The 23,077-nt window shown below is 44.7% G+C and overlaps 1 protein-coding gene across 1 annotated transcript in view; it reads left to right on the forward strand.

Moving 5' to 3' along the window:
* The first annotated feature begins 17,542 nt into the window (after window positions 1–17,542).
* Window positions 17,543–23,077, forward strand: part of LOC124554550 (protein rhomboid-like) — a 215,504-nt gene continuing 209,969 nt past the window's right edge. The window contains exons 1-2 of the mRNA XM_047128286.1: window positions 17,543–17,611; window positions 17,714–17,854. Of these exons, the coding sequence (XP_046984242.1) occupies window positions 17,543–17,611; window positions 17,714–17,854 (210 nt within the window). The remainder of the gene's footprint in view (window positions 17,612–17,713; window positions 17,855–23,077) is intronic.

A 23,077-nucleotide genomic window follows, 5' to 3' on the forward strand; every position in this document is an offset into this window, starting at 1 on the left:
TGAAAATGAAACACGTTGAACAGTCCACTCCTTTCTGTAAAATGCTTAGTGAAGTGTTATCGAGGTTCCTGCTGTTTTCCGTCTAGTGTGCAGTGAATGGACGTTCCTGATTCTTCTGAATGAGTCACTATTGTAAACAACAAATCCCGTGATGGAATTTACACTTTAAGATGAAAAAAAAATCTCGACTCACCACGAAGGAGGTATCCGAATTGGATGGAAATAGGTAGTGTGATGTGACTGTACAGACAAACGAATGGTTACAATGTCAGAAAAGTTGGATGAGTTATCCAAGAGAAAGAGCTTCCAAATTGAGCATATTAATAAGCATTGGTCCACCGCTGGACCTAATGCAAGCTGTTATTCGGCTTGGAATTGATTGGCAGAGTTGTTGAATGTCCTCCTGAGGGATGTCGAGTCAAATTCTGTCCAGTTGGCGAGTCAGATCATGAAAATCCCGAGACGGTTGGAGGGCCCTGGCCAGAATGGTCCAAACATTTTCAGTTTGGGTTGGGGGGGGGGGGGGGGGTGCAACCACGAAGACAAGCAGTAGAAACTCTCACCGTTTGTGGGCGGCCGTTATTTTGCTGAAATTTAAGCCTTCGTCTTCGGCCTGGGATCTTATTGACTGGACTGGAATTGTCTTCAGTGATGAGTTCCACTTCGAACTGAGCCTCGATGACCGGCGGAGACGTGTCTGGCGACGCCCCGATAAACGATGGGATACCAACCTGACTTTCACCTGCCACACAGTTGAACGACCAAGAGTGTTTGTCTAATCATAGCGGGACCGCTTTGACTGTCATTCACAGCACCCTTGCAGCACAGCTGTTCGTCGACGATATTCTAAGTCCCTTTTTGTTACCATTCGTGGAAAGCCATCCTCGGCTTACGTTTCAACAAGATGATACCCGCCCGCCCACGGTGAGAGTTTCTAATGCTTGTCTTTGTGCTTGCCAATTGCAAACGTTTGGAGCATTATCGGCCAACTATCCCGAGATTTTCACGGTCTTACGCACCAGGAGGACAACCAACAACTCCGTAAGTCAATGACAAGCCGAATAATTGCTTGCATAATGGCCGGGGGTGGACCAACGACTTTCTTAATTTATGAAACTCTTTTTCATGAATAAATCATTCAACTTTTTCTGAAATTGTAATCATATGTTTATCTACGCGTGTCACTCGCATATACCGATTTCGTTCCATTCGGGTAATTGCTTTGTGGTGCGTCGTTTGGCATAGTTAAAGTAAGCAAACGAACCTTTTTCGTTTCAGTGTGAGAGACAGTGGATATTATTCTTACAGTGAAGATAGTAGCATTCAGTTTCTGCAGAAGATCTTCAACACGATACTTTCGGGAAAGCCTTCCATCCACCCTCATTCCTAAGAATTTTAAATGGTTGCCTACATTGTTTTACCATCTTGGGACAAGAAAATTTCTCTTTTTCAAGAAATTCGTGTCAAAAAATGAATGCACTGCATTTTGTTGTAGTTCAACATTAATCCGTTCCCTGAAAGCCACATGCAAATTTTATTGACTGCCTTATTAGCTATAACGTTCACATTAATGGTTCAAATGGCTCTGAGCACTACGGGACTTAACATCTGAGGTCATCAGTCCCCTAGAACTTAGGACTACTTAAACCTAACTAACCTAAGGACACCACACACATCCATGCCCGAGGCATGATTCGAACCTGCGACCGTAGCGGACGCGTGGTGCCAGACTGAAACGCCTAGAACCGCTCGGCCACACCGGCCGGCCGTTCACATTACCTCGCACGTCTTTCACAGTAACAAAAATCAATTTTGAGTCATCTGTCAAGTTCAGTAGCAGATCATTGATGTATATTTAGAAAATCAAATACTCTAGAACAGAATGCTGTGAGAATCTATTCTCCCCCCCCCCCCCCCTCCACCTTTCACAGTCACAGTCAGTTTAAAATCTCTTCCCTGTCTATTGACAATGGAGGACAACATTCTGTTTCCTGCTTTCCAGATATGGACCATTGTTAAGCATGTTCTCTAATCTCGTGATGTCCCAACTAATGCAAAAGTATTGCATAGTCACACAATCAGTTAGTGGGAAATCTGTTGAGTAGAGAAAGTTTTATTTGCAGCACTAGTAAACGAGAGTGCTGTCGAACGAACATATCATGTGGAGCAGAATGCAACGCAGACGTGATTTTTGATGAATGGGTAAAGTTACATCATGAATACAGTTATGAATAGCTGACAATCGGAATAACACCTCTCCTTATACCGTGCAGCTGGTGGCAAGAATTTTAACAACATGGCAGTAAAATATTGGGAACGTCTCACTTTTAGCTTACAACTCGATCAGCGGCTTGGTGAACAGAGCAAGGATGCACTGTGCTTGAAACACTGAATTCGCATTCGCGAGGAGTGCGGCTCAAATTTCCGTCCGTCTTTTCAAATTTTGGTTTTTCTTGGTTATCCTAAATAGCTTACGGCAAATGCCGAAGTGGTCCCTTAGAGAATGACAGGGTCGAATTTCATTCCATTCTGCTTCCAGTCTCGAGCTCCATCTGCAACGATCGTTTCCTTAATGGGGCGTCAAACTTCTAATCTGTCTTCCTATGTGTCAGGTGAGTCATTGTGGATGGCGAGCCTCGCTTTCCTTGCTATTACTTGATTTTGACAAAGAGCAAACACTGTTGCACAGTACAGTTACTGTGTAAATCGTAATCGATGACGGTTCCGGTACGAGACAATGTGGCTCGCGGTTCGCTTCATTTGTGAAAGTCAGTAATCAGTTCTATTTTAATTTAGTGGTGATGGCAGTAACATATCAATGATAGCAGTTAATTGGCGAAATAATTGAAAGCAGCTGTACATAATTATTCCGAAAATATATTTTCTATGTGACTGAAGATTAAAATATTTTCTGTATAACTGAAAACAGGAATCTGGCGTGGATTTTAACTTACGCATAGGCTTATAAGTTTTTGTTTTCAAAAAAAGCATCTGGGTAAATTTTACAATTACGTTTGCTGTTGAAGTAATTATTTCTATTCACAAACATTTAATGTACTATCCACGGGATATATGATAAACATCCAGATGATAAACTCATCGCCTACTTTTATGAGTATGTCTAGAGCTATAGCAGTCAGTTCTATTGCTAGAGTTCAACCAAAGTTGTTGGAAAGAGAGGCACATAGACGGAGCCTTTCACAAAACACAACAACGGTCACATACCGTGAGTTAGGCGACCTTGGCTGCCTATGACACACTGCGATATCCGTACATCCTTACGGCCGATTCTTCAATGAGTAAATATTCATACACACAGGTGTCAGTGTGGTGTTCCGTCGTGTAGCAAAAGCAAATTATCAGCGAATACAATGTCGCCGCATATGATACCGGACAGACACTTGAGGACGTGGGAGCGACCTGTTGATTTCCCTTTACATAAACAATTTGTGTCGTGAAACTCCTGATGCCAACAATGGAAAATCCAGAATGGAATGTAACAATATTAGAGAAGGAAAGTTGCTATTCACCATATAGCGGAGACGCTGAGTCGCGATAGGCACAACAAAAGGATTCACATAATTATAGCTTTCGGCCATAAGGTATTTGTCAGCAATAGACACACATACACACGCACACACACACTCACGCAAACGCAACTCGCACACACGTCTGCAATCTCAGACAACTGAAACCACACTCCCAGTGAGAATGTGTGTGTGTGTGTGTGTGTGTGTGTGTGTGTGTGTCTATTGCTGACAAATGCCTTAATGACCGAAAGCTATAATTATGTGAATCTTTTTATTGTGCCTAACGCGACTCAGCATCTCCTCTACATGGTGAGTAGCTAATAGTTGTAAATGGACTGCAACTGTTGAAACGGCAAAATCAAAGTACCTTTTGTTGCTTTGTTATCGTCGTCTCGAAAAAATGAGCGAGCCGGAGAGCTACTTGCATTAGGGATACTCCTGCCGGCGACGACATGAACCAGGAACTTACTTCTGGCGCCCAGCTAGACTTTCAGTTTCGATACTTATGTTAAAATGTGCCCCCAAGTTTGTCTTTATTCATGTAGAAGGTATAGCGGAAACGAATGAACATTTTTGATACAGCCTGTCTGGAACAGATAATCTGCATATGTAGTGGACGTCAGGCGTACGACAGAAGAAATTTAATCGAATTTTAATTGCCAAGGCAGTCAGCCAATTTGTAATCTATCATTTTCGGCTGGCAAGCGTCGGCTATTGCGAACTGGTCTCCAGCCTGTACACAATGGGCTGGCACCCCTTAATCCGATTAAGTTGGTAATGGTCTGGCCCGACGACGCTGTCATCTAAGGCGATTGATTTCTGAAGGAGTCGGGTGTTTCCTAGCACCCTTTGAGCAGCAAACTTCTGAATGTGTTGACAGGAAGCAGCACTTCAGAGGAGGTAAGCAGGAAAAGGCTAGTTTAAGTGGCTACATTCTGCTCTGTAAACTGACTGTATGTTAAAATAATTTCGTGGAGCAGTTTTGGAACTCGCGAAATTGCGAGTCAGGCTGTAGCCTATGTGTACCTCTGTGGTGAAGGTATTGCTTTCGTGGTGTATTTCAGAAATCGCGATCAGACGGATTATTGCTGAGAGTACGGGAAAGTGAGAGAATCCGACTTTTCTAGGCTTAGTGAGTGTGAAGACGTTCTATAGGCAGAGACCTCAGTTTAGTTATGGTGCCTGTAAGTAGTTGACAACGACGTTTTAGTGAGCGAGACAGACTTGGAGAAGTTTGATTGAAGCCAATAAATTACGTGTCGTTGGAAATTTGACAATGATGTTTTTATTTGATCCCCTTCCTTATCGGATTTGAACTGCATTCTTGTTTTGTTGATTTGGTGATTATTAGTGGGCGTAGTTGGTAGCCAGTTGGAGGTGGCATCTGAACTGTTAGCGTTGAACCTACTCTAGTCCATTGGTCGGATTTCGGAATCTTTCAAGTGCTATTTTCTAAAAGGTAATTCTGCCATTTGACTGTATATAGGCCTAATGTGTTTATTTCACTATCTAGATTTTGATCTTGGGCCATTTTTGAGTGTTACAACGTTAAAAATCGTCCAAGTTGCGTGCAACACAATTCATCGTCGAAAACTACATATGAGGTCATATCAAAATCGTTCTTACAAATGGTTTATGTAACACGGTATGTATTTTTCGACGATGACTTGTGTTGCACAAATCTGACGATTTTTGGCGTTGTAATACATGAAAGTGGCCTAAGGCCGAAATGTAGATAGCGAAAGAAACACGTTATGTACAGAACTTTACATGACTGTAGCTCTAGAAAAAGAAAAAATGATCGATTTTGTGTGGTAGCTTGGTTTCCTATAGGGCTTTGATTAACAGTAAAGGAGTAATGATTTCAAACCCACCTCGTTTGTCGAAGCAAGGTTGGCGATGCTTGTTAAGACTATACGATATTGTGTTGAGAATTACGATGCCATGTTCGCTCGGACATGCGTGCTTGTCCAAAGGAACAGGCACTGCGGCGACTTCGGCAGTCATGAAGTACACGACATGTATTCGCAGTTGTGAATGTGGACAACATCAGCTGTAGAACGGAATGACGACTGTGAATATTTGTGCCGAACCGGGATTTCCCGTTTTACGAAGGCGACCGCCTGAATCGTTTTCGCTATCTGTGCACGAATCACGGCCGACGCAAACTTCCATACGTCGCCGTTGATGTGTCAAATGGTTCAAATGGCTCTGAGCACTCTGGGACTTAACATCTGAGGTCATCAGTCCCCTAGAACTTAGAAATACTTAAACCTAACTAACCTAAGGACATCACACACATCCATGCCCGAGGCAGGATACGAACCTGCGACTGTAGCGGTCGCGCGGTTCCAGACTGAAGCGTTTCATTGACGTCATTCTCTCATACAGCTGATGGTTGACTGCACTCGCAACTGCGAATGCACTTCATGTATTATTGAGACTGGCGGTTCGTGTGTAGCAATGCTGAGAATTAATCTGGGTTCGTCAACAAACGTTTTCAAGCAAGTCTACTCAATAATACGACGCACAATTTGTCTCGCGCGCCGTTCGTTGCTAAGAGAGTGTGGGTTCTGGTCGCGACCGTGAGTGAATCTTCGCACGGCAGCTCCGACCGAGAGCCGGGAAGGAACATTTCAGGCTTCTCGTAATGTATTCGTGTCTCTCCTTTAGTGTCCCAAAAGTATCGAATTTGTGAGCCACAGAGCTCGCTTTCAACGCCGGCAGTCCCATCACGTTCACGTGAGCGCCGATGCCATTTACCGATAGCGAGCAGCGCTAGAAAGTGTTCCGCCGCGACTTGTGCAGAGCGAAAGCAGCGGCGTGCGCCGGCCCAGCCACGGCGGGCGGGCGAGCGCGTGCGATGATGTCAGCCGTGGGCGGCCGTGGCAGTAGCCGGCGGCCGGCGGGCGGCGGCGGGCGCTCGCTGGCCTCACCAGCGACGTCAGCGACAGCACAACACACACAGATCACTGGCCGCCTGCCACAGCGAAGCTCGCTGACGGCCGCTCTGTATTTATAGTCGCGTTGCTGGACAGAAGAGCCACAGCGCCCACTCTAGCGCACTGCTCCGTGTCCTACTAATGCTCGACTGCCCAATACTTTATACACTACTGGCCATTAAAATTGCTACACCAAGAAGAAATGCAGATGATAAACGGGTATTCATTGTACAAATACATTATACTAGAACTGACATGTGATTACATTTTCACGCAATTTGGGTACATAGATCCTGTGAAATCAGCACCCAGAACAACCACATCTGGCCGTAATAACGGCCCTGATACGCCTGGGCATTGAGTCAAACAGAGCTTGGATGGCGTGTACAGGTACAGCTGCCCATGCAGCTTCAACACGATACCACATTTCATCCAGAGTAGTGACTGGGGTATTGCGACGAGCCAGTAGCTCGGCCACCATTGACCAGACGTTTTCAATTGATGAGAGATCTGGAGAATATGCTGGCCAGGGCAGCAGTCGAACATTTTCTGTATCCAGAAAGGCCCGTACAGGAACTGCAACATGCGGTCGTGCATTATCCTGCTGAAATGTAGGGTTTCGCACTGATCGAATAAAGGGTAGAGCCACGGGTTGTAACAAATATGAAATTTAACGTCCACTGTTCAAAGTGCCGTCAATGCGAACAAGAGCTGAGTGAGACGTGTAACCAATGGCACGCCGTACCATCACGCCGGGTGATATGCCAGTATGGCGATGACGGATACACGCTTCCAATGTGCGTTCACCGCGATGTCGCCAAACACGGATGCGACCTTCAAGATGCTGTAAACAAAACCTGGATTCATCCGAAAAAGTGACGTTTTGCCATACGTGCATCTAGGTTCGTCGTTGAATACACCATCGCAGGCGCTCCTGTCTGTGATGCAGCGTCCAGGGTAACCGCAGCCATGTCTCCGAGCTGATAGTCCATGCTGCGGCAAACGTCGTCGAACTTTTCGTGCAGATTGTTGTTGTCTTTCAAACGTCCCCATCTGTTGACTCAGGGATCGAGACGTGGCTGCACGATCCGTTACAGCCATCGGGATAAGATGCCTATCATCTCGACTGCTAGTGATACGAGGCCGTTGGGATCCAGCACGGCGTTCCGTATTACCCTCCTGAACCCACCGACTCCATATTCTGATAACAGTCATTGGATCTCGACCAACGCGAACAGCAATGTCGCGATACGGTAAACCGCAACCGCGATAGGCTACGATCCGACCTTTCTCAAAGTCGGAAACGTGATGGTACGCATTTCTCCTCCTTACACGAGGCATCACAACAACGTTTCACCAGGCAACGCCGGTCAACTGCTGTTTGTGTAAGAGAAATCGGTTGGAAACTTTTCTCATTCCGGCACGTTGTGGGTGTCGCCACCGGCGCCAACCTTGTGTGAATGCTCTGAAAAGCTAATCATGTGCATATCACAGCGTCTTCTTCCTGTAGGTTAAAGTTCGCGTCTGTAGCACGTCGTCTTCGTGGTGTAGCAATTTTAATGGTCAGTAGTGTAAATCGGAGGAAGAACTATCTGTGGACTAACAGTCACCATGTACAAAGGATCACGTTGAAAAGTTACGGGAAGCCAACGCGGAACGAGACCTAACAGACTCGCACCAATACTTACAAATAAAGTGGTATTGAGAAATCGTTCGGCCTTAGCCAAATCCGCGGTTACACTAACCTTTGGATAATATACATTTACATCTCTACTCTACAAGCCACCTCACACTGAGGTGACAAAAGTCATGCGAGACCTCCTAATGTCGTGTCGGATCTCGTTTCACCCGGCGTGGCGCAGCAACTCGACGTGGTATGGGGTCAACAAGTCCCCTGCAGAAATATTGAGCCATGCCGCCTCTACAGCTGTCCATTGTTGCGGAAGTACTTCCTGTCAGGATCCGAAGTGATCCCTCGACTGTGTCCCACAAATGTCGGATGGGCTTAATGTCGGGCGATCTTGGTGACCATATCATTCGCGCAAATTGTCCAGAATAGTCTTCAAATCAGTCGTGAACAGTCGTGGCCCGGTGACGTGGTGCTTTGTCATCCATAAAAATTCTGTCGTTGTTTGGGAACATGAAGCCCCTGAACGGATACAAAATGGTCTCCAAGAGCCGAACGTAACCATTTCCAGTCAATGATCGGTTAAGTTGGACCAGAGGATCCAGTCCATGCCATGTAAACACTGCCCAGATTATTATGGAGCCACCAACAGCTTGCACAGTGCCGTATTGACAACTTGGGTCCGTGGCCTTCTTGGGTCTGCTCCACATTCTAACCCTGCCATCAGCTCTTACTAACTCAAATCGTTATTCATCTGACCAGGTCGCAGTTCTAAAGCCGTCTATGGTCCAACCGATGCGGTCATGAGCCCAGGAGAGGCGTTGCAGGTGATGTACTGTTAGCAGAGGTACTCGCGTCGGTCGTCTGCGGCCGTAGCCTCCTAACGCCAAATTTCGTCGCACCGATTTAAGGGATACGTTCTTCGTTTGTCCTACATTGATTTCTGCGGATTTTTCACGCAGTGTTCCTTGCCTGTTAGCACTGACAACTCAACACAATATTGAATTCTCTAACGATTTCCGAACTGGTATGTCCTGTTTTTCTAGCTCCAACTACGATTCCGCGTTCTAGGTCCGTCAATTCTTGTCGTGCGGCTATAATTACGTCGTAAACCTTTTCATATCAATCATCTGAGTACAAATGACAGGTCCGCCTGTGCACTGCCCTGTTACATCTGGTGCACGCGATGCTACTGTCAACTGTATAAACGGCCGGCCGCTAGTGGTCGTGCGGCTCTAGGCGCTTCAGTCTGGAACCGCGTAACCGCTACGGTCGCAGGTTCGAATCCTGCCTCGGGCATGGATGTGTGTGACGTCCTTAGGTTAGTTAGGTTTAAGTAGTTCTAAGTTCTTGGGGACTGATGACCTCAGATGTTAAGTCCCATAGTGCTCAGAGCCAGCCAACTGTCTAAATGGATTCGTTATCCCACACCTTGTCACCTCATTGTACTGTTTGAGGCACAGGATATTTTGGATACCGTTATCATTTCTCTTCTTCCCGTTTCCATTCGCGAATGTTGCGTCCCAAGAACAACTCCTCTGCAAGAGTCTAATTTCTCTTGAAATATTTTATGTAGGCGGTGTTGAACAGCTTTAATAAACTTCCTGGCAGATTAAAACTGTGTGCCTGACCGAGACTCGAACTCGGGACCTTTGCCTTTCACGGGTAAGTGCTCTACCATCTGAGCTACCCAAGAACGACTGACGCCTCGTCCTCACAGCTTTACTTCTGCCAGTATCTCGTCTCCTACCTTCCAAACTTTACAGAAGCTCTCCTGCGAAACTTGCAGAACTAGCACTCCTGAAAGAAAGGAATCTGCAAGGAAGTTTCATACCAGCGCACACTCCGCTGTAGAGTGAAAATCTCATTCTGGAACCATCCCCCAGGCTGTGGGTAAGCCATGTCTCCGCAATATCCTTTCTTTCAGAAGTGCTAGTTCTGCAAGTTTCGCAGGAGAGCTTCTGTAAAGTTTGGAAGGTAGGAGACGAGATACTGTCAGAAGTAAAGCTGTGAGGACGGGGCGTGAGTCGTGCTTGGGTAGCTCAGATGGTGCCGGCACGGCAGCTCAGCGTGTTTGGTCAGAGGGCCAGCTGCCCTCTGTAATAAGAAAAAAAAACTGAGTTAATGGATCAACAACGAACTAAAACGGGTGTCTTTCGCCTAGAGCAGATACAACGAACTAAAACAAACAAAATGAAATTAAAAAGAATAAAAATAAAAAATAAAAAAAAGATGGTAGATTACTTGCCCGCGAAAGGCAAAGGTCCCGAGTTCGAGTCTCCATCCGGCACAACAGTTTTAATCTGCCAAGAAGTTTCATATCAGCGCACACTCCGCTGCAGAGTGAAAATCTCATTCTGCCAGCTTTAATAAAGGTTATAAACTGCATCAAGTAATACATAGCTGTACTTATTTTTATGTTAACTACCGAGCACGATCGTCGTGTCATAAAAGACGTATTTACTTGTGAATTTCTCAACTGCAATAATTAATCAAAGCTTTTAAATGCTCAATTTTGGTATAAATTATAATATAAAATAACCATGACGCCGTCCATGGAGACGGGGTGCTCGCCGGAGCTTAAGTCTTGGCGGTGACTTAGTACCTATGTACCACATTTTTAAAATGTGACTACGCCTATTCATGACGTTTTAGTTTTATTTCTAGACCATGCCCTCGTAGACATATTGTAGAATCAGGTTTATCTTCTCAAGAAGGCCCACTACTTGGGCTGAAACTTAGGTAAAGGTTGGTTTCATTACAGCAATCGAGGCTGATAGTTTCTTTTATATTAGATTATCACGATTGCTGACTGGGCTGCAATGTTGAAAGTACTAAAACAAAATAGGTTTTTACCTAAGATCCGAGGTCTAATAATAACGCTGATTAATGTGCTCCTACTAACCAAACAGCATTATTTTGCTTGACGTGTCTTTTATTTTGTTTCTGGACAAAAACGTATTTGGGTTAGCCAAGATAGACGCGGCTCCCATTCTACAGCTATAATGAACACGGCATATTGGTACACACGGCTGTGCCCGAGGCGGGGCACAAGACAACGATGTCCTTTTCACGAGGCAGCTATGAAATCAGTGAAGCCATTGACTCTTTGCTGTATGTGCCGTCCAACCAGATTAATGAATACACGGGACTGCTTTCAGAAACACTCACTACAGGCTGAACAGGCCGGGCTTTTGTTTCATACGTTTGATGGCATTCGCTTGATCAGCACTACCTCCACAACGGACTTTCCTTTAGCCTTGTGTTGTAAGCAGTCAATTCGTTATCTCGTAATATAATGATACGATTTCTGTGATGTACGAGTAACTGACATATGTCTTTTCATATTACAGAAGTGCGAAGTATTTTCATACTGCTAAATTCCTCACTATGGGCAGTATTCACAATGTAAATATGAAGAGATATGGAAGAGGCTTTATTTAGGCCATCACATTGACTATTAATTGCAACTATTTTATTTTAAAAATTAAAGATGGAGTTATTTTAATATTCTAATATTCAACACATTGTATACATTTTTCACATTTTCACAGCACACATTGTCCTCTCACAGTTTAGCGTTACTTGAAACACTATCTTACTCTATTACAGTACATCATCAGATGATGTACCGTTAGTCGCTTTATATGTTATGGATACTTGCAGCAAACTCCATATACATACTTTTTCATTTCTTGTGACGCAGCGTAGCTCAGCCTAATTTAATTTCTTCCCATACAATGAGCCACTAAGCTGTTATATCCATGATACAAGATTGCGCTCACTACAAAAACTATCAGAAAGCAAATTAAAATTGTACTGTCTTCGCGGCTATACTGGGTCGTAGCTTATTCATTAATTGCTATAGAGCTGCAGATGGTGCTGTCAATCGTTGAGTACGTACTAACAGCAAATGTGTGTGTGTTTTTTCTCTGAACCACTTCGTCACTTAGGCAACGTAGTACGCAAGGTGTTAAACAGGTAAACAGGATATAGCCATTCCATTACTGGTAAATGAAACCACCAAACCGGTCATCTCCTGGGGTGTATTGCAGGAGAAAACGAATTACCTTTTTTTTATTAAATTTGTTTCACAAATATTATACAAATCTTTTGGATACCTATACTGTGATACAAAATTCTAAACTTTGCAAGAGGTAAGCTCACCCTGGGAAAGACATAGATCCAAATGATGTTCAAAGAAAAGAAATAAAGTTTAAGTAGAAACTTGAAATATTAATAAGGTAAGTATTGCTAATTTACTATTTTAATGATACCGTAATACTGTCGAGGATTAAATGTGATGAAACTAAACCTTAGATAGCCTCACCAAAGAAATCATCTGGACGTAGTGGCACTCCCCAGTTCTTAAAATCCTAGGAACGTATTCGAATCTTGTGCGGCGACTGAGCTGCCCAAACTACTGCTGCCGTATTTTAGTATCCTACTAAAAGCAACGGCATTCAACAGAATATTTCCCGTCTCAAAAAAACTCGATACTAGTGTCTCCTTTACGGGTCTGGTACTTGTGTAACTAGAGTCTGCTGCTACTACGTCATCTATAAGTCAATTGGAAATAACGACATAACTAGCTATAGGCACGGTAATTGGAATACATAACACTAAGAAGGGAAGAAATACGAATTACAATCTTTCAAGGTACCGTCGCCGACGAGGTCATTTGAGACGTGGCACGAATTCGGATTCCTGGTGGTAGAACGGGAAATCTGTGGTATTGTTCCCAAAGAAATCAACCCAGCGTTAGTCCTAACCTGTTTAAGACGACTATGGAAGATCTATAACTGTATGTCCGGAAGGGGATTTGACTGGCAGCCTTACTGAATGTGCGTCCAGCGTCTTGGGACCGTCACTTCGCTTAGTACAACGGATAGCAGACTGCCTACTTGACGGCTTATTCCCTCATATATCGTGCCCTAGATTGGTGTCAGAGTAATGAATAAGTAAAAGTTACCTCAGAAAAAAAGAAAATTATTGCTGTATACGTCACAGAAACGGCTATGGTTTATGCACATATACCCCGAAGAAAATGATCTATTGGCACATAGTACAGATTGAGAAAATATCATTCTTGTCAAACGTGATTGGCTATTTATTCAACGAAGTGACAAGTTCTATCTACAGGGGACCACAGGTTAATTGCAAATCTGTAGATTTCTTAGCAATTCGCTTGTAATCAAATTACGTGCCCATATAGTATCATCTCAGTCGTGCGACTGGATTCGTGATCTGTTGCTAGAAAGATCACAGTTGGCAGCCATTGTCAAGTGAAACACAAGTGACATCTGGCGTACCCCAAGAAAGTATTAAAAACCCTGTGCCGCTCCTGATCTACATAGTGTCAGGAGTATAAGTGCAGATACCGTGTCCGTTGGTGTCTTAGTACACTCAAGCGCCAAAGAAACTGGTATAGGCATATGTATTCAAATGAAGAGGTGTGTTAACGCGCAGAATACGGCGCTGCGGTCGGCAACGCTATGTAAGGCAACAAGTGTCTGGCGCAGTTGTAAGATCATTTACTGCTGTTACTATGGCAGGTTATCGAGATTTAATTGAGTTTGAACCTTGTGTTATAGTCGACGCGATGGGACACAGCATCTCGGAGGTAGCGATGAAGTGGGGATTTTCCCGTACGACCATTTTCATGAATGTACCGTGAATATCAGGAATCCGGTAAAACATCAAATCTCAGACATTTCTGCGGCCAGAAAAAGATCCTGCAAGAACGGGACCAACGACGACTGAAGAGAATCGTTCAACGTGACAAAAGTGCAACCCTTCTGCAAATTGCTGCAGATTTCAATGCCGAGCCATCAACAAGTATTAGCGTGCGAACCATTCAACGAAACATCATCGATATGGGCTTTAGGAGCCGAGTACCTTTGACGACTGCACGACACAGAGCTTTACGCCTCGCCTGAGCCCGTCAGCTCCGACATTGGACTGTTGATGACCGGAAACATGTTGCCTGGCCGGACGAGTCTCGTTTCAAATTGTATCGAGCAGATGGCCGTGCACGGATATGGAGACAATCTCACAAATCTTTGGACCCTGCTTGTAATAGGGAACTATTGAAGCTGGTGGAGGCTCTGTAATGGTATTGGGCGTGTGCAGTTGGAGTGATATGGGATCCCGATTCGTGTAGATACGACTCTGACAGATAAAGTGTACGTAAGCATCCTATCTGACCACCTACATCCATTCATGTTCATTGTGCATTCCGACAGACTTGGGCAACTCCAGCACAACAATGGGACACCCCACACGCTTAGAATCTGAGCTCAAACAGTTCAGCTGGCCACCAAACTCCCCAGACATGAACATAATTGAGCATATCTGATATCTGGGATGCCTTGCAACGTACAGTTCAGAGATCTTCCCCCTTCCCCCTCCCCCCCTCGTACTCTTACGGATTTAGTGACAGCCCTGCAGGATTCATGGTGTCAATTTCCTCCAGCACAACTTCAGACATTAGTCGAACCCACGCAGCGTCATGTTTCGGCATTTCTGCGTACTTGAGGACGCCCTACACGATATTAGGTACGTATACCAGTTTCTTTGGATCTTCAGAGTATGTACCAACCTCCGTGCGCTATTTGGTTTTCCTCTGCTTGTAACAGTCTTCCTGAAAACATATCACATAATTTACTACTTCATTTTCCTCCACAGTCGTAACTGCAGCGCTAAGTGGACTATGCTGGAGAGTATAGATTAATTATTTTGCGTTCACGTGTCACATTTCAACCCCTGATCCGCTGCTCAGGGGAAAATAAACGTTAATGGCTTACTCTTCCCACACATGCTTGGAGATAGTAACCAACCTAAAAACATACTACTCTTAATATAAATAGTTATTACATCAACACAATCACCATAAACTGCTTTCATTCTCTGATGAATCTCCTTTGGGGTGACACCTCCTCCTGTAAAGAATTCAATAACTGCACGTTGCTTAAATGGCATTGACCGTCCGTCTGCGCAGGGTTCTGTACTTAACACTGTATCAACACCACCGCCAACTGGAGCTATAGAGAAGAGGTTACGGAACAAGCCAGTACCTGCTGCATACCAATGCTGCCAACTGTTGAAGAGTTACGAAGGTGGAGGCATTACTTTTCAGTCAACCCTCGTAACAGACGCCGTTGGAAAGACATGAATGCCACAATAATCCCTTACCTAAATGTCGGTGTTTGTGCACCCATATCGAATCGCGCTACGTTGGTTATACGCTGCAGCAACGCCTTCAAACAGTAAGTTTTTGATCGCCCGTCATACAGTATAAACGATTTATTAATCTGTGTATCGTCTCTTTAATTGTTGAACAGATGATGTTGCCATTCCCCAACTAGCAAAATCTTCGGCAGATAGGCAACCAGCTACAATCCATTCAAGACGAGATTTTCGCACATATGAACAAATATTAATGAGCATTTAGCTTCACAGGGTGACCCAGAGAGCATCCCAGGGTGCCCCAGAGAGCTACAACACCAAGAAGAATCCCTTCTCGGCTTTTGGCAAGATCAATGTGTAGTTGTTTTTTTTTTAATAGATAAGTATTAAGGATAAGGAAGGGAACTTTATTTAATTTCTATAATAATGAGTCAGATCACTAACGAGTACGATCTGTTTACAGTTGTCAACACCTTTTACCCACACTGAGACAAATTCCGATTCATTTATTTTACGACGATTCCTGGTCCTGAGAACCAAAGACATAGTCGACATGTAATACGATGAACTCTTACCTCTGTTGTACACTTCAGAAATTTGAAATGTCCGATAAGCGATGACATCACGTGAATTGAAATTATCTAGCCCTTTTGCTTTATCGGCTTTTGGTCCACGTATAAGAGCAACTGTGACCCAGCCGTTACCGTGTTCATTCGTATCCTTGTTAGCGAGAGTGAAGTTCAAAACTCCACCGCAAAGCACCGATTTATCATGCAAGATGACTTGGGCGCCTACGAAATCCTTGGTAGTAATAGAAATGTTGTCTATTGCTTTAAAAACTGTAAGACGCGAACGCCTGCTCTCCTAACGTAACGCGGCATGATTTAGGTAAGAGATCTGTACGGTGCGAAAAGTGACGATTGAGGTCCACGACATGAGTATTAAGAAGAATCTGTTGCAGTATTCCTTAGCCGATGGGTGTATCAGAACATACTAGAAGCCAATATTTCGTTGAGGCTTCTACTAGAGCCATCTCATTCTATCCACAGCAAATTGTTTATATGGCTCTGAACACTATGGGACTAAACATCTGAGGTCATCAGTCGTCTAGACTTAGAACTACTTAAACCTAACTTACCTGAGGACAGCACACACATCCATGCTCGAGGCAGGATTCGAACCTGCGACCGTAGCAGCAGCGCGGTTCCGGACTGAAGCGCCTAGAACCGCTCGACCACAACTGTCGGCTATCCACAGCAAAATGTTGGCTCACAGCATGTTCTGGCACAGGTATCGGCCAAGCAGTACACACGGGCTGCTGATAATGACTGGACAAACGAATATGTTATAGTTACCAGACAGCTTATGTGAGCAATTGTTTGGCAGATATGAACAAACATGTAAATCTTACAGCTTGTTTTGCCCTTTGTACGTTGTTGTTTTGGCATTATTTGCTTCCTCCGCTTCATGACGGGATCTGAAACAGTCCGTCAGCATCAGTGAGCGCAAAGCCGCTCGCGTGTAATGATTATTCAGGCGGCGCTGCGGAGCGAATTTGGTTGAGGAAGGCCGAGACAGGTGAAAGCCGTTTCGCAAGCGAGCATCTGCTGCCGGCCTTAACACCTGAGCGGGCGCGAACTGTTGCGCTGCCGCGGGGCCCCCACCCCCCGCCGCTGACGGCTGCTGACGTCACCGCGAGTGGAAGGCCTCCGCAGAGTCCGCCGCCAGCCGCACCGCATTCGGCCGCCAGCGTTCGCCCCCGCCGGGCTCTTCCCGCGGCTCCGCTCGGCCGCCACTTGTTTACTTGGATCGCGGCCCACTGTGCCGGAACCGCGTCTGTAGTCCTGCCCACTCGGACGACTCTGGCATTTAGTCTTGCGAGTTTATCGTCTGCAGCCGAACAAATGACCCAGTCTGCTGCTTCGTTAATAACTGTTTTATATTTATAATAGACACAGTGACCTAAGTCAGTAGTGGACAAAAATGGCACGACACTGGTATTTGCTGTTCAAATGATGTCGACTGGAACGCGACCTCTACGAAACGGTGCAGTACCTCGTTCTCATCCTGTTTCTCTTTTGAGACGCCATTGGACTGAAACAGAACTTTCGTCCTCAAGCGGACCGTGTAGCACAATTTCTGCGTACGACAGACAGTGGACGTGTCTCGGGTGTCGGCAAGAAGGCACGCAGCAGTTTCAGCTCGCCTCGCAGAAGAGTGCCGTAACGCGATCGCAGTAGCCGCTTGCTGAAGCGATGCCGCCCAGCCAGAGAGTCGCCGGCGGCGAACTCAGTGGCGCCGTTCATGTGCAGGCGGAGGCGAAGGTGCCGTGCGGCGTCGGCGGCGGCGTGATGGAGGCGTCGGCCGCGGAGGCGCTGCTGGTGGCGGAGGCGGCGGGGGCGGCGGCCGGCGACCCCGAGCTGCAGGCGCTGGCGCCCTCGTCCGCCCCCTCGCCCTCGGCTCGCCGGCCGCAGCAGCCGCAGCGCCACAGGCCGGCGCAGCCCCAGGACGGCCACGACTGTCGCTGGACGCCGCCCTGGTTCACCATCGCCGTCAGCATCGTTGAGGTCAGTACCTCGAGCTGCCGAGCGTAGCGCGTTGTAGCGAGTCTTGCAAACTGCAACATTTTGCACTTAAGCTCTTTAACCCTTTTGCTCGAAATAATTTACGAGCCTTGTTGTTGTTGTTGTTGTGGTCTTCAGTCCTGAGACTGGTTTGATGCAGCTCTCCATGTTACTCTATCCTGTGCAAGCTTCTTCATCTCCCAGTACTTACTGCAACCTACATCCTTCTGAATCTGCTTAGAGTATTCATCTCTTGGCCTCCCTCTACGATTTTTACCCTCCACGCTGCCCTCCAATGCTAAATTGCTGATCCCTTGATGCCTCAGAACATATCCTATCAACCGATCCCTTCTTCTTGTCAAGTGTTGCCACAAACTCCTCTTCTCCCCAATTCTATTCAATACCTCCTCATTAGTTATGTGATCTACCCATCAAATCTTCAGCATTCTTCTGTAGCACCACATTTCGAAAGCTTCTATTCTCTTCTTGTCCAAAATATTTATCGTCCATGTTTTACTTCCATACATGCCTACACTCCATACAAATACTTTCAGAAACGACTTCCTGACACTTAAATCTATACTCAATGTTGACAAATTTCTCTTCTTCAGAAACGCTATCCTTGCCATTGCCAGTCTACGTTTTATATCCTCTCTACTTCGACCATCATCAGTTATTTTGCTCCCCAAATAGCAAAACTCCTTTACTACTTTAAGTGTCTCATTTCCTAATCTAATTCCCTCACCATCACTCGACTTAATTCGACAACATTCCATTATCCTCGTTTTGCTTTTGTTCATGTTCATCTTATATCCTCCTTTCAAGACACTGTCCATTCCGTTCAACTGCTCTTCCAAGTCCTTTGCTGTCTCTGTCAGAATTACCTGTAAAATTTTGCTTATCACCTAAAAAAAAAAAGAATGACCTGTTGTTACCAATAGATAACCAAAACATTAAATATTTCAGTGTTCCATTCATTGGAAGAGCTTATAAAATTTCCAATCAGTCCAAAGGTGTGGCATCAAAATGAGCTATTACTACAGTTGCGCTCTACCAAAACTACGATTCGGTGGTTTTGGTCCAGTACGTAAATGACGTACCTAGTGAATGGTAGGATTACCAGTATTACTGGTTGCACTGTTAGGAAAGAAACACAAATGCTGTGAGAGAAAAACTGCGAGCCAACGACTTCTCTTTATTTTTGTTTGTTTTGCACGTAATTAGAACCGCTCATCGTTCAGTGTTAGTCCGTTGTCTATTTTATCCTTACAAAATATATATTGCATTTATGAGGTAATAAAAATTAGCTCCTCGCGTAGCTCTACCGCATTTGTGTAACCAAAGCAACTGTTTTTAATGCAAGTACACTTTACATGCACAAACACAAATAATTTAAGTAAAAGTGGAAATTCCGTGTGGCTAGGGCCTCCCGTCGGGTAGACCGTTAGCCTGATGCAAGTCTTTCGAGTTGACGCCACTTCGGCGACTTGTGTGTCGATGGGGATGAAATGATGATAAGGACAACACAACACCCAGTCCATGAGAGGAGAAAACCTCCGACCCAGCCGGGAATCGATTCCGGGCCGTTAAGCATGACATTCCGTCGCGCTGACCACTCAGCTACCAGGGGAGGACAATTATCATTGTAATTATTGTTCTTATTTTGCACTCAATAGAACGTTCTTCATCATGATCTAAGGCAACAGTTTCCTGTTATTACTGATAAGCGCGTAAGTTGTTTAGGAATAACAGAAACGTTTTTCTATATAAGCTCGATGAGGTACTGAACCGTTGTTTGATATGTTTTGGCTTTTCGTTTTTTTCCCAATTTTACCTGTTTTTGAGAAATTTGCGTTCCCTAACGCTAAATGAAAAACCTGTATTGTTTTATTATTTTTACAACATCTCTCTGTTTGGCGTTACAAATACGTAATTTTCGAATAAAACGCGAATCAAACATTGGCAGTTTCAGTTTTGCTATAAATACTGTTTTTATGTAACAGACAGGAGGATAACTGCGTAGAACAAAAATTTTTCAATATTATGCGGTTTTTTATATATCCACATTTAGTTTCTAGACGGTTCACAGCTTATGGTTACTAAGAGTATCTAATAAGATACTGATTGCTTATGCAAAACAAACCGATTGTAATGAGTAATGCCCGACAGACATGCAACACGCCTAATGTACAGGTAGCCCGGTTGTGATCTTAACTGACCAAAGCAACTAGGAAAACTACTGTAATGTACAGTCTACGGTAGCCTACGGTAGTTTCACAACTCTAGCTATTACGTGTCTCTTAAAAGAAGGCATATCCTGCCTCACAGTTGCAACAAGCTTGACAAACATAAACAAACTGGTGTTCCATCGATCACATGTAAGGACTGCTTCGGTTTTTACGCAAATAGGTCATGCAGACTGTTTGCCATACGATACAATGAACACATGTCAGTTCTTTGGTTGAATATACATCATAAATCTACAGTGGCAACTCGTCTTCATTACAGCAAACGCGGCATTCCAAACGTTAATAAAGATCTCACATTCTGTCATAGACAACCTTCAAGCACAAAACTCAATCTCCTAGAGGCACTTGAGATACACAGACAACAGATTCTCAAACTGACTGACATGGTGAATAAACAGACAGGTAGTGAATACAACACATTACTTTCTGTATTGAGTAACGACTGTCCCTTAATACAACAGACTCACTAGGAGCATTGAACACAATTTCGTTTGCCCTGGCTCAAAAATAAATACGCCCTGACGTGTCCATATCATTTCACTTACCGCGGTCGCTTCCTTTCGCCAACATTAACTGAAATCACATGACTATTGAAAAATTATGACTGAACAAAATGTGTAGCTTGCTTTGTTTTCTGTTCAGACGCAGTATGTGACAGCTTGTCCCACATTCCTCGCGCACTCTCACACGCAACCAACCACGCCTTGACTTATGCTTCAACAGATCTAGCGACGATCTGACTCGCTGCACCATCAGCTTTGTCCCGTATTTTTAGTGCAGCATCTATTTGTGCTGTTGCAGCATCCTCACACGAATCCCCTGTTTTTGTGGATGGCCAGTACACTCCTCGTGTGCGCCGCCTGAAGCGCGCAAAATGCTTTGTAATGCTAACTTCCATATTGTCCAATTTTCAGTCCCACACAGTTTCTCAATCCCATGGAAATACATTGCAGTCTCATAAAACAATTCAGATTTACAGTTGCAAAAATTCCACACCAGAAAGTGCCGGACAATTGTTTACATTCAATACTAGCCGTGTAAATCATACAACACAACTGCGTTTCTGGTCTCAAGAGATGTGCAGTAACAGTACAGTATATACCGGGTGTACAGAAAGTGCGGGAACACTTTCACTTATTTATTGCACAAGAACCAAACATTGTACAGATATCATACGTATGTTTTTAATGTATACCGCCACAGCGTAGTTCGGTAATTTGCCGATAGTCAGCGCTAGTCGCAAACATGGCGAGTTCGGGTGTGGAGCGAGCTTTCTGTGTGTTGGAGTTCGACAAAAACAAGTGTGCTACAGCTGTTCAACGGATGTTTAGAACCAAGTACGGTAAGAAGCCACCAACAAGGAAGGACTTTTACCACAGGCACAACAAATTCGTTACGACGTGTTGCTTGTGCCCGGCAAAGAGAAGCGGACGTCCCAGTGTGAGTGAAGTGAATGTGCAGCGCGTACAAGAGACATTCGCAACGAGTGCGGTGCGTCGTGCATCCCGTGAACTCGAAATGGCTCCATTGACAGTGTGGAAACTCCTGGGACAGAAGCTGTCCATGAAACCATTCAAACTGGAGCTAGTGGACAAGCTCAATGACGACGACAAAGACAAGCGTTATGAGTTTTGTTCTCAGTTGCAACAATTGAATGAGAAAGGGGGTGGCATTGTTGATTGCTTAATTTTCAGCGACGAAGCCACTTTTCACACTAATGGGAAAGAGAACAGGCATAACTGTCGAATCTGGGGTACAAATCATCGATACGAATGCACTGAATTTGAGTGTGGTTCCCCGAAGGTAAATGTTTTTTGTGCCTTGTCACGTCGAAAACAGTGCAGGCCATTCTTCTTCGCCGAGAGCACTGTCACTGGATATTCCTACTTGGACATGTTACAGCAATGGCTGATGCCTCAAATGCAGTCGGACACTCCGATCATCTTTCAGCAGGATGGGGTTCCACCCCATTTTCATCATGAAGTTCGTGGGTACCCAAACACGGAGCTGCCGCATCGATGGGTCGGCCGTGCTACAGAATGGGACGGCTGTTTCATGAAATGGCCTCCCTGATCACCAGATCTCACTTCGTGTGACGTTTTTCTGTGGGGACACATTTAAGATCGGGTGTATGCACCGCCTCTACCACGTGATGTAGCAGAGCTCCGGGAGAGAATACAGGAAGCGACTGCCACAGTCGATGATGCCATGCAGGGACGGGCATGGCAAGAATTTATAAAGGCACATTTGCATGCCGAGCGTGAGTTTCCTCGGAAACGCGAAATATTAATTAAATAAATAATCAGTGACAAATAAATAAAGCCTATGGCACACAACTGCAGCGCTGTGTCGCTGATAAAACAAAAGCACAATTACGTTACTCTTATGTTTGATTAAGAAAAGGAGAGCTCTGGTTGAAGTGGTGCGAGAAGCACGTATTTTATTTTATTGTCTGGCACACCGCCATATTTCATGTTATAGAAGAATACTGCGAGTTGCAACCACACTAGGCACTCGATTCTGTAAATAATTTATATTTATAAAAGTAAATAGGATTATGAACTGTAGGCTTATTAAATGTGATTTGAGACTTTCTCGGCGTATTCCATTCGTGAAATCTTCTCGGGTGATCAGCCGAGTAAAGGCGTCGTCTTCTCGCAACGTTTCGAAGGGTTTCGTACCCATCATCTTCGCTTGAAGATGATGGGTACGAAACCCTTCGAAACGTTGCGAGAAGACGACGCCTTTACTCGGCTGATCACCCGAGAAGATTTCACGGATGTAGGCTTATTCATTGAATATATCTGATTTAACTAACTGTGTAACTTTTTTATGTTTAGTAGACAATCACCTCTGTACGACGTATTGGCATGGCTGGCAAATTATTGTAATATTGAGATTTAGATTATGAGTCCGCACCTACCGCAGCAGTCTTTGGAAACGATTTAATTACGAAGTCCGATTATTCAGTTTTATT

This window comes from Schistocerca americana, chromosome 1 (assembly GCF_021461395.2).
Source record: "Schistocerca americana isolate TAMUIC-IGC-003095 chromosome 1, iqSchAmer2.1, whole genome shotgun sequence".
Classification (NCBI taxonomy): domain Eukaryota; kingdom Metazoa; phylum Arthropoda; class Insecta; order Orthoptera; family Acrididae; genus Schistocerca; species Schistocerca americana.